The 12,154-nt window shown below is 36.5% G+C and overlaps 1 protein-coding gene across 2 annotated transcripts in view; it reads left to right on the top strand.

Moving 5' to 3' along the window:
• Positions 1-12,154, top strand: part of TTC6 (tetratricopeptide repeat domain 6) — a 214,642-nt gene that overhangs the window by 187,534 nt on the left and 14,954 nt on the right. For both annotated transcript variants that reach the window (XM_032344066.1, XM_032344067.1), the window contains 2 exons: positions 803-876; positions 11,354-11,564. In XM_032344066.1, the coding sequence (XP_032199957.1) occupies positions 803-876; positions 11,354-11,564 (285 nt within the window). The remainder of the gene's footprint in view (positions 1-802; positions 877-11,353; positions 11,565-12,154) is intronic.

Below are 12,154 nucleotides of genomic sequence, written 5' to 3' on the forward strand. Positions count from 1 at the left end.
GCCAGCTTCCTCCCTGTGGCACAGCCTGGGAAGGTTGGTGGATGAAAGAGGAGCAAAGAGAAGGAAAGCGGAAGGGAGAAGGAGAAGGAGAGGGAGACCACCTATTAAGGTTAGCTCCTCTTCAGTGCCTAAGAGAGGACAGTGAGTGTTAGGGCCACAAAGTCAGGACCTTTTGTGGGCTTAGCACTTTCTATTCTCTTAACCTCCTCCTCCCCCAGGGCCATTCAGGTCTATCCTAGCTGACTTCTCTAACTCAAAATCTTGGGGTTAGAGTTTACATTGCTTCCTCTCAAGAGCTTCTAGGATCTCTGGACAAAACAACGTACTTCTTCCCAGAAGTGTGGATTCCAAAGTAGGAGCAGCGTTAGTCAATCCACACAAACCACCCAGTTACACACTTTCCTGGGCCTAGGTGCCTGTTTGTCCTCTAAACATACACTGCCAAAACTTATCTCCAAGTGAATTTCCATTTCTATCTAGAAGGGGAAGTCTCTGGTGAGTGCACTGGGAAAAAACAATAAAAAGAAAGGAGATGAAATAACTCATTACACAGAGCAGGGCAAAGCCACAGGGAAAGTGGAAACCAGTAGCATAAGATTCTGAGTGACTTTTCAGTTATGGGTTTCCTCTGTTCCATCCATTCTCATCAGCTGTGATACTAAAATGAAAAATAAAGTTTGAGGAAGATGTATATTTTAATGTTTGTGTTAAGTATATTCATGGTAGAATCAAAGTTAGAAGGAAGTTTAAGAAAGCACAAAAGATAATGTTACAAAATTAACAGCTTATAAAACTATTTCAGGATTTTAAACAAGCTGCCCTGATAAGCAAGACTAATGTGAGCCTTTGTCAAGCAACTGCCATGTGCTATCACAGGTATGGAGTGCAATTTATGTTGATGTGAAAGCAGGTAGAACCATCATATTTATAATGATAGAAAAATAAAAGAAACAGGAAAATGTTGTGGAACTAAGAGTATAAAAATGGGGAGAGACACAAAGATTCCCTGTAGAGAAGTGGGGAGCCCCCCTGAATGTGTCATTATAATAAATGATTTAGCCAAGTCTTCCAAGAAATACCTGCATCATGGCATTGGGGAACCCATCTGATACAACCCCATTACTGGAAAGGACCTTGGTAATATACAGAATAAAATCATGCATAGCTTGAAATAGCTAAGAACAAAATAAAATTAATTAATTTTGTTCATAAAATGGAACTAACTTTTATAAAGCCTGTTTCCTGGAAGAGAGAATGATTTCAAAACATAGTCTCAAGAAAATTTTGCATTTAGAAAACGTAGTCGTAAATCTAAAACTAATTACAACAATACCAGTAAATGTCCCCAAAATATAAGAAAATCTATAAAAAACTCATTACTTAAAACATTATTACCTGTTTCTGGGGTTATTATAAAAATAAGTAATGAGGCACCTGGGTGGCTCAGTCAGTTAAGCATCCTGACTCTTGATCTCAGCTTAGGTCTTGATCTCAGGTTTATGAGTTTGAGCCCTGTGTTAGGGGCTGTATTGGGGGCTACTTAAAAAAAAAAAAAAAAGTTAGTTAGAGAAGGGGAGAAAAGAATAGGCTCAAATATAGATGACAATCGGTTTAAAAGTTACTCAGATAATATGAGAGTAGGTAGATTTTGTTAACAGTAGTGTTTATGTTTCTACATATACATTTGGCATCTAAAACTTAGTTTCTGGTCATTTTGCTTTAAAAAGCATAGAGATTTAGCCATGAAGATTTTTTGGTAGGATGAGATATATTCGATTAAGTGATAGTTTACAGTACTATTTTTCATGAAACAACAGCAATTAATTGGAGGAGAAACTTGGATATTCACAAATTATGTAAGCTAGGCTGTGTAAATATCCAGTTTAGAGAATAGAACATAGTTTGAATTATTTAGGAAATCAGCATTCTTTTTTTCCCCCCTTTAGGACACAGATAGTACAGCTACATTTTTCTTTGAGAGTCAGACTTTTAATTTTATGAACATAGTAATATAATAATTGCTACTTGTAAAAGGTGTCATTGAGGTAAAAAGCCTAAACGGGTCTCAGACATTTAATTTTATATAGAAAGCAAAACATAGTCACACCATTGTCTATGTTAATCCAGGAACCTTTGTACAATTCATCTCTTTAGGTAATTGTCATTCTTAAAAAGAGTTGGAATAATGATGACTGATGTGTTTGTTTTGGTGGGTGAGTGCAGACCAAAAATGTCTGAGGTCATTGTATTCTCTTAAAATTAAAAAAAAAAAAAAGACTCCAAAATTTCTCTCAGCCTCATTCTTATGTTTAGCAACTATTAGAGACAGTAAAGTTCTCTCTGTGTCAGTTCCTGAGCTCTTTTATGAAATGTAATCACTGGGTCTATATGGCAGAGCCTCCTTAAGCTGATACTGCTTTGCAATTCCAAATAACCCAACTTTCATCAGCCGACTGGAATCTCTATTGTCCTTTAATAAAAGTAGAATTTAAATCAACAGTAAAGCCCTGATAACTCACAGTCCCAATTCCATGTGTTTTAAGTTTTACTGAATTTAGCAATAAGGAATGTTTAGTGATTGGTTATATTTATTCCAGGAAAAGTATTTTTTTTTTTCAAGGTAAGCTATAATATGCTTATACCACAGCAGGTTGGTTTCTAAGTACTGAGATTCATTATTGATGTCTTATAGTGAGGAAAGTAAAAGTTTTCCCATTTGGAAAATTCAAAAAAAGGAATAAATCTTTAAATTTTAGGACTTTGATCTTTGAACTCATGGGGTTGCAGACTTTTGAAGTATGCCTTTGTATATATCTGGCTCTCACTCTTGTGGTTGCTAGGAGACAACATTCCTTAGGCTGAATATCCTACTTGTTGTCCAATTTGGTTACTAAGAGTGTTATGGTAGAGTTAATTTTTAGATCTCTTTGAGAAAGGCACTTTCAGATTTAAAAAAAAAAAAAAATGCCACAGAGGGAAAGCCTGATTTACTCAGTTACACGTCCTAGCCACTTTTTATCCCAGAATGTCTATTTAATGTCTATTTTGTTCTTTTTAATATTTGCATAAAGTAATTTTGAACCTTTGACTCTGCAAGCCACATTCTTTAGTATTGGGAGGTATTTATGATTTATTTGTACAACTCAGTAGGGCACATCTGGTCACGTATGTGATTAATTTGGAAAATGCAGTGGGCTTTTATGTCTGTGGCCTTGCCTGCACACTCAGCACATGGTCCATAGTTATGGACACTCTAATGATAATCATGCACCTTTCTCAGTGATCATATTATTTTATATTTATCAAAACACATTTTATTAAAAAAAGCTAATTTTAAATTTTTTATATTTGTAATTGATGCTTAATAATTTATGTCTTGGCTGAATATATATCCTGTTCTAGATACTTGACCACGTCCTCTGTTCTTTAACTGCCATGTGATTGTTTAACAAAGGCTTCAATCTAGGATTTTGTGTGATATCTACATATTCAAAAAAATGAGACTGCTTTTTCTAAGTTGCCTTTCTGTTTGTCTTTCTTTCTTTCTATTTGTACAGGGGGCTGGGAAGTCTCTGGTTTTGGCAATGTCACCTCCTCTGGACTTGATTTTTGTCATTGTCATCTTTGAAGAGGTTGCTATGTGTCTTTCAAGGTCTCTTTCTAACTTTAGGGTTTAATAATTATTTACTTAGTCTGAATAGATTAGATGCTCATTAAACTTTAGTGCTTATAGAGGAGTTAAGATAGCAGAGTAGTAGAGTGACCCGAAGCTTCTCTCATCCCTTGAACACAGCTAGATAGTTATCAAGTCATTCTGAACACCCAAGAAATCAATCAGACGTCTGTGAAAACAAAAACTGCAAGTCCATAAGTAGCAAAGTGACCACCTTTGGACAGTAAGAGATGTGGAGTTGACTTAGGGGAGATATGGCTGTGGATATATTTGTGGGGAGGGAGACTACTTACAGAGGCTGCCACAAAGTATTAGAAGCCGTGGAGTGCAAAATCTGGATGTTTAGTAGTCCACTGCCATGGAGGACATGCCTGGCTTAAAGGTGTTCAGGTGACAAAGTCAGGTAGAATCCCAGGACTGAAAGCATAGTCCGAAGATTCCCTGGGTTGAAAGAATGGGTGGCTCCAACACGCTGCACTGTTCCCAGGCATAGAAGTGGGGAAGTTTGGACACAGGCAGAATGAATACAGGGTTCTGAGAGAAATTGGGGACATGAGAGGGGTGATTGATTGCTCTTCCATGAGGGTGCACTGAAAAGTAGGGGCACAGACTTTCAGCTTGGAGGCTAAAGATCAGGGCACCACCATACTCATCTTGCCCAACAGCACCATTAGCCTTCAGGAAGCAAACCAATGCCGCCCAGAGGAGGCTGGAGCTCCTTACACCAAGCCCCCCCTTCCTCCCACCCCCATGCCCTGGAGGCACATTTCCACTGAAACAATTCAGCCAGAGAATCAGCACAACAGACCTCTCTCCTAGAGGACCAGCACAAACAACTAGCTGACACCATGTCTACTGATAATGACCAACACCAAGGAAATTCAATTTTAAGGACATATTATGAACAACTATATGCCAATAAATTAGTCAATCTGGAAGAAATGGATGCATTCTTGGAAATTTATGAACTACCAAAACCGAAACAGGAAGAAATAGAAACTCTGAACAAACCCATAACCACCAAAGAAATTGTAGCAGTAATCAAAAGCTCCCAAAAAACAAGAGTCCAGGGAGAGATGGCTTCCCTGGGGAATTCTACCAAATATTTAAAGAAGAGTTAATAGGACTCTTCTGAAGCTGTTTCAAAAATAGAAATGGAAAGAAAACTTCCAAATTCATTCTATGAGGTCAGCATTACCTTGATCCCAAAACCAGACAAAGATCCCAGCAAAAAGGAGAATTACAGACCAATATCCCTGATGAACATGGATACCAAAATTACTCCCCAGAATACTAATCAATAGGATCCAGTAGGACATGAAAAGGATTATTCACCATGACCAAGTGGGATTTATCCCTGGACAGCAAGGGTAGTTCAACATTTGCAAATCAATCGACGTGGTATATCACATTAATAAAGCAAAGGACAAGAGCCATATGATCTTCTCTGGACAAGAGCCATATGATCTTCTCAATTGATGCAGAAAAATCATTTAACAAAATACAGCATCCTCTCAATTAAAACTCTCTCCACAGTGTAGGGATAGAGGGAATATACCTCAGTATCATAAGAGCCATCTACAAAAAAACCACAGCAAATATCATTCTCATTAGGGAAAAACTGACAACTTTCCACCTAAGATCAGGAACATGACAGAGATGCCCACTCTTACCATTATTGCTCAATATAGACTAGAAGTACTAGCCTCAGCAATCAGACAACAAAAGGAAATACAAAGCATTTAAATTGGCAAAGAAGTAGTCAAATTCTCACTCTTCAGTGATGGCATGATACTTTGTGTGGAAACCCAGATGAATCTACCCCCAAATTGCTGGAACTCAAACATGAATTCAGCAGTTACAGGATATAAAATCAATGCACAGAAATCAGTTGCATTTCTATACACCAATAATAAAGCAGCAGAAAAAAGAATCAAGGAATCAGTCCCATTTGCGATTGCACCAAAAAACATTAAAATACCTAGGAATAAGCCTAACTAAAGAGGTAAAAAATCTGTACCCTGAAAACTACAAAGCACATATGAAGGAAATTGAAGAGGACAAAAAGGAATGAACAAGCATTCCATGTTCATGGATCGGAAGAACAGATATTGTTAAAATGCCTATACTACCCAAAACAATCTACACATTCAAAGTAATCTCTATCAAAATGCCACCAGCATTTTTCACAAAGCTGGAACAAACAATCCTAAAATTTGTATGGAACCACAAGATGCTGAATAGCCAAAGCAATTTTGAAAAAGAAAAACAAAACTGGAATCATCACAATTCTTGATTTTAAGTTATATTACAAAGCTGTAATCATCAAGACAGTAAAGTACTGGCACAAAAACAGACACATAGATCAACAGAACAGAATCGATAACCCAGAAATTGTCCCACAACTATATGGTCAACTAATCTTGGACAAAACAGGTAAGACTATCCAATGGAAAAAGGACAGTCTCTTCAACAAATGGTATTGGGAAAACTGGACAGCAACATGCAGAAGAATCAAACTAGACCAGTTAGTTACACCATATACAAAAATTAATTCAAAATGGAGGAAAGACCAAAATATGAGACAAGAATCCATCAAAATCCTAGAGAAGAACATAGGCAGAAATCTTTCTGACCTTGGCTGTAGCAACTTCTTACTAGACATGTTGCTGGTGGCAAGGGAAACAAAAAAGCAAAAATGAACTACTGGGACTTCATCAAGATTAAAATCTTCTGCACAGCAAAGGAAACAATCAACAAAACTAAAAGTCAGCCTATGGAATGGGAGAAGATGTTTTCAAATGACATACCTGATAAAGGATTAGTATCCAAAATCTGTAAAGAACTTACTGAACTCAACACCCAAAAACCAAATAATCCAGTTAAGAATTGGGTGGAAGACATGAATAGACACTTTTCAAAGCAGACATCCAGATAGTTAACAGACACATGAGAAGACACTCAACATTACTCATCATCAGGGAAATACAAATAAAAACCATGATAAGATACCACCTCACATCAGTGAGGCTAAAATTAACGACACAAGAAACAACAGGTTTTTGCAAGGATGTGGAGAAAGGGGAACAATCTTGAACTGTTGGTGGGAATGCAAACTGGTGCAGCCACTCTGGAGAACAGTATGAAGGTTCCTCAAAAAGCTAAAATAGAACTACCCTATGATCCAGTAATTGCACTAATAGATATTACCCAAAGGATACACAAATTCAGACTCAAAGGGGTACATACATCCTGATTTTTAAAGCAGCATTGTCAGCAATAGCTAAACTATGGAGAGTCCATTTGTCCATCAACTGATGAATGGATAAAGAAGAGGTGGTGTACACACACACACACACACACACAGGAGTATTACTCAGTCATAAAAAAGATGGAATCTTGCCACTTGCACAACATGTATGGTTCTAGAGTATATTAAGCTAAGCAAAATAAGTCAGAGAAAGACAAATACCATATGCTTTCATTCATATGTGGAATTTAAGAAACAAAACAGATAAAACAGATGAGCATATGGAAAAAAAGTGAGAGGGAAACAAACGATAAGAGACTCTTAATGATAAAGAACAGGCTTGATGGAGGGGTGTGGGTGGCGGATGGTCTAGATGGGTGATGGGTATTAAAGAGGGCACTCAGTATGATGAGCCCTGGGTGTTGTATGTAAGTGAGGAACTACTGAACTATACTCCAGAAAACAATACTGCCCTGTAGGTTAACTAAAATAAACAACAACAACAACAACAACAACTATAGGCATGATAACTAGATAGGTATAGAAAAATAGCTTCAATTATTGTCTTATTTTTTCTTTTAAAATTGATTAGTTTATACAAAAAGTGATACTGTATTTTATAAACCATATATTGGTATATGTACTCACAAAGATTTTTAATTTCCACCTGGGTATGAGTGGGGAAGTGTGTTTGATGCAGTTGGATGTCAATATACTAGAAGCATTTCAATGATATATAAGAAAACGATGAGAGAACTGAGATTGCTGTGGAAATTTCAGTTTGCTTAATCACCATAGGTATGCATGATAAGTAAATAATTTGCTGCTACACATAGATGGAAATACTGAGCACAACAACCTATCAGCCAAATGCATTTTATACAGAATCACTGCTGTCTAATTATTCTTGATAAAGAATTTGTTATCCAAAGTAATCTTGAGAAAGAGGAACAAAGCTGGAGGTATCACCATCCCAGATTTCAAACTATACTACAAAACTGTAGTAATAAAAATAGTATGGTACTATCACAGAAGTAGACACATAGATCAATGGAACAGGATAGAGAACCCAGAAAGAAATTCATGTTTGTATAATCAATTAATCTACGCAAAAGAGGCAAGAATATACAATGGGGGAAAAGGCAGTCTGTTTTTGAGACAGATTCTCATAAATGCTGTTGGAAAAACTAGACAGCTACATGCAGAAGAATGAAACTGGACTACTTTATTACACATACACAAAAAGGAACTCAAAATAGATTAAAACCTAAATGTGAGACGTGAAACCATGAAAGTCCCAAAAGAAAACATAGCCATAATCTCCTGGACACCAGCCTTGTGACTTCTTTTTTTTTTTTTTTTTGAAATGTCTCCTCAGGCAAGGGAAACAAAGGCAGAAACAAACTATGGAGAATACACCAAAATAAAAAGTTTTGCACAGCAAAAGAAACTATGAACAAAAAGAAAAGGCAACCTATTGAATGGGAGAAGGTATTTGCAAATGATATATTGACAAGGGGTTAATATCTGAAATATGTAAAGACTTTATTCAACTCAACACCAACCCCCCAATAACTGGATTAAAATGGGCAGAGAACTGGTATAGATATTTTTCCAAAGAAAACATACAGATGGCATCAGGTACATGAAAAGATGCTCAACATCACTGATCATCAAGGAAATGTAAATTAAAACCACAAGGAGAAATGACCTCATACCAGTCATCTTAGTTGGTACCCCAAAAACAAGAAGTAACAAGTGTTGGTGAAGATGTGGAGAAAAGGGAACCTTCTAGTGCACTGTTGGAATGTAAACTGGTACAACCAGTGTGGAAAACATTAAGGAGTTTCCTTAAAAAAAGAAATACTGTATGATCCAGTAATTCCATTATTTTACCCAAGGAAAATGAAAGCACTAATTTGAAAAGATCTATGCAACCATGTATTTATTGTGGCATTATTTATAATAGTCAATATATGGAAGTAACACAAGTGCCCTTGGATAGATGAATGGGTAAAGATACAATACACACACCCAGACACACGCAGACACAAACACACAAGCATGAACACAATGGAATTACTCAGCTATTAAAAAAAGAAAAGATCTTGCCATTTGCAACAACATAAATGGACCTAGAGGATATTATGCTACGTCCAATAGATCAGACAGAGAAAGGCAAATAGGGTATGATTTCACTTAAATGTGGAAATTGAAAAAACAAGACAAATGAGCAAACAAAAACAGAAACATCCTCATGTTCTGAGGATACAGAGAACAGATTGGTGGTTACCAGTGAGGACAGGGGTGGATAATGAGAGAAATAGGTGAAGGGGATTGAGAGGTACAGAGGAAAAGATCTCTGTAAACAGAACACAACCTCAGGCATTGTTACTCTTATTTAGTGAACTTTCACCTCTCCACTAGTGCCAGTTATCAGGAGAGAAGCACAATTTCACTCTAAGCTACTGAGGGAAATAAACCTATGTTTTCTTAGTAACAATCCACAGAGAACTTAACAGATACAATTGGCTCATATACATGAGTGTTCACTTTCTGCCTGTCTGAATTATCAGAGGCCAAGTTTTTCTGGTATTTCACTGCTGTTTCTTGTACAGTTTTCTGGCAGAACACTTGATGCCCCACCTTTGGGTAGTGTTTGCCAAAACATGGAATAAATATCGTAAGTACCTCAATTATTCTTCATGGCTTAGACAGGCATTAAAAATATTCAATCACATTGTGAGATATTGGAGTGCTTTTCAATTTCAAAATGAGTTCTTTCTCAAACCTTCTGAATATGTCAAGGAGAAAGTCTCAGCTAAAAGCTAGTCTTTCTGTCTTTCCTACATTTTCTACGAGATGGTCCAGCCCTCAGGTTCAGTTTTCTACAGACTACTGTAGTATCCAACACCAATACTTGTTTATTTTTATGGTTGCTTTCTGTTTATGGTATTAAATAAATAATTTTATAGTTATGGGATTGAAATTGTTTTTTGAAATAAGTAAAATGGTGATTTGACTTAAAGAAAAATATTCAGTAAATGATAGTATAGGTAGAACATAGGGCAACTGTCACCAAGAAGGGGCTGAAGTTTGGGAAACAGTAATTTAAGGAATATTCCTGAATAATATCTAGGAGATGACAGTCTCTAGAACAGTTTCCCTTGGTTCCATGTATTTTATAAAGGAAAAATTTGTAAAGTAGTGATGCATCTTGTTAAATTTTGAAGCCTTTTTGAGAAAGTAATGAAGGGAGTGGGAGAAAGATGATAATCTTTATTGAGCATTTCTTTACTAAATGGTTTTCACACATGCACATTTGTTTCTCATAATAGCTTTGAAGAATTAGGATTAATTTGCACATTCAGGTTTAGCTCTGAGCGTCACACCTTCCTTCTGACTACACTATTGAGATATAAAATCTTGCGCACCAACTGCAGGCATGTCAAAGGTGAAGAATGTGAGGTAGAGATGACTGTGTGGAAAAACGTGAAGTTTGGAGTTGTTGACCCGAGTCTGAATCTTAGATACGTGCACTGCTGAACCTCACTACGCCGTTTACCGTGTTATTTTCTATGTGCGAACTTTCTGAGCCATTGTCTTTCAATATATAAAATGTAGAAAAGTATGACTAGCTTAGGAATTGGTGGAGGGATTGAGTGAAAGAGCATAGTTACCGTATAGCATTTAGCACAGTACCTGGTAAGTTAGCAGTTACTCAGTGTTAGCTCCCTTGTTCTAGTTTTTAAAAAAGATCCTAGATGTTCTCTGTGCCAGTTGAGACTGAATGTAATTATTAGATACACATACAAGATGGAAAAGTGACTCTTTCTGGCCATGAGAAAATGACTGATTTGTTCTCTAGCCCTCACTCCCCAAGAGAATAATAAGGATGAGAGAGAGAGAGTTATCATTTAGTCACATCTATTCGTAACTTAATAAATCAAATGCATTTTCCTTTTTTTCTTTTCTCCTTTCCTGGTGTCCACAAAAAGTGTTTGCCTTTATAAAAGATCTGAAGTAAGGCCTCCTATATGATAAAAATTTGGTTCCTTTCATTGTATGAGAAAATATTAAATACATAAATGCACTTATTTTATTCTGATTTAAATAGTATATTTCATCAATCAAATAAGTTCATGAATGCTATTCAGACATTTATAGTTCTGAAAAAAGAACTCTAAAATATCATCCCAACACATTCTGTTGTAAAAATGACTCTTACCTCCCTCTTTCCTGTCACCAAAATCTTCAAAGACCCTGTCAGACTTTCTTAGGTTATATGAACTTACTTCCTATGATAGATAATAAAAAAAAGTGAAAGTTTTTTTTTATAAGGGTCAAAGCAAATCTTCATGAATAAATTATGCATAGAAAAGTACTTAGAAAATTCACTAGAAAGGATCAATATTTTCATTTATTTTCAGAAATAAAGAGTTTGAAGAAGCTGTTGATTTCTTCACTTGGGCTCTTAAAATTAATCCATGTTTTCTGGATGCTTATGTTGGACGGGGAAATTCTTACATGGAATATGGTCATGAGAAAGCCACCAAACAAGCACAGAAGGACTTTCTGAAAGCATTGCACATTAATCCAACATATATAAACGCCAGAATTAGCCTGGGTTATAATTTGCAGGTAACGTTATATAACAATATATTAGCCCATAAAACACCTTTTGGACAAGAGAAAGACTATATTTAGCCCTTTAGTGGTGATAGGGATATATATTCTTTCTTTGGTTGTGTACATTTTACCTTTCCCTTACTATCAGTATCCAGATCAGAGCTTCCAAAAGGGTTTATTAGTTAGAGGGAGCCTGCCTGGGGACCATATCCAGGAACCTGAACTACTAGTGAAGTGTGGACCCTCTGAACCCGAGTTTTCTTAATGCTTTACCTGGCCCCCACACTTACAGACAACTTTTGAAATTTGCCTGATGAGTTTCACATATGAGAATGTGGCTAACATTTGTTTCACTAACTTATACTTGGGCCCCATCGGTATTGTCCTGTTGAATTAATGAGAAGCTAGAGAGAATAAACACTGTACAAAAGTTCTGAAGTGGATTTTAGCCATGCACTGGGTCAGACAACCACTGTACAGGGATTTAGGTCATCTTCCAGATGGCAGGGAGCCTATTCTGGGAAGGCAAGAGACCAGGTGTTTGTCCTTTCAGCAAGACGGGAGAGCATTACTCTGTTACCAAGTAGGTCTCTGAGTGATTT

Source organism: Mustela erminea, chromosome 5 (assembly GCF_009829155.1).
Source record: "Mustela erminea isolate mMusErm1 chromosome 5, mMusErm1.Pri, whole genome shotgun sequence".
NCBI classification, from domain to species: Eukaryota; Metazoa; Chordata; class Mammalia; order Carnivora; family Mustelidae; genus Mustela; species Mustela erminea.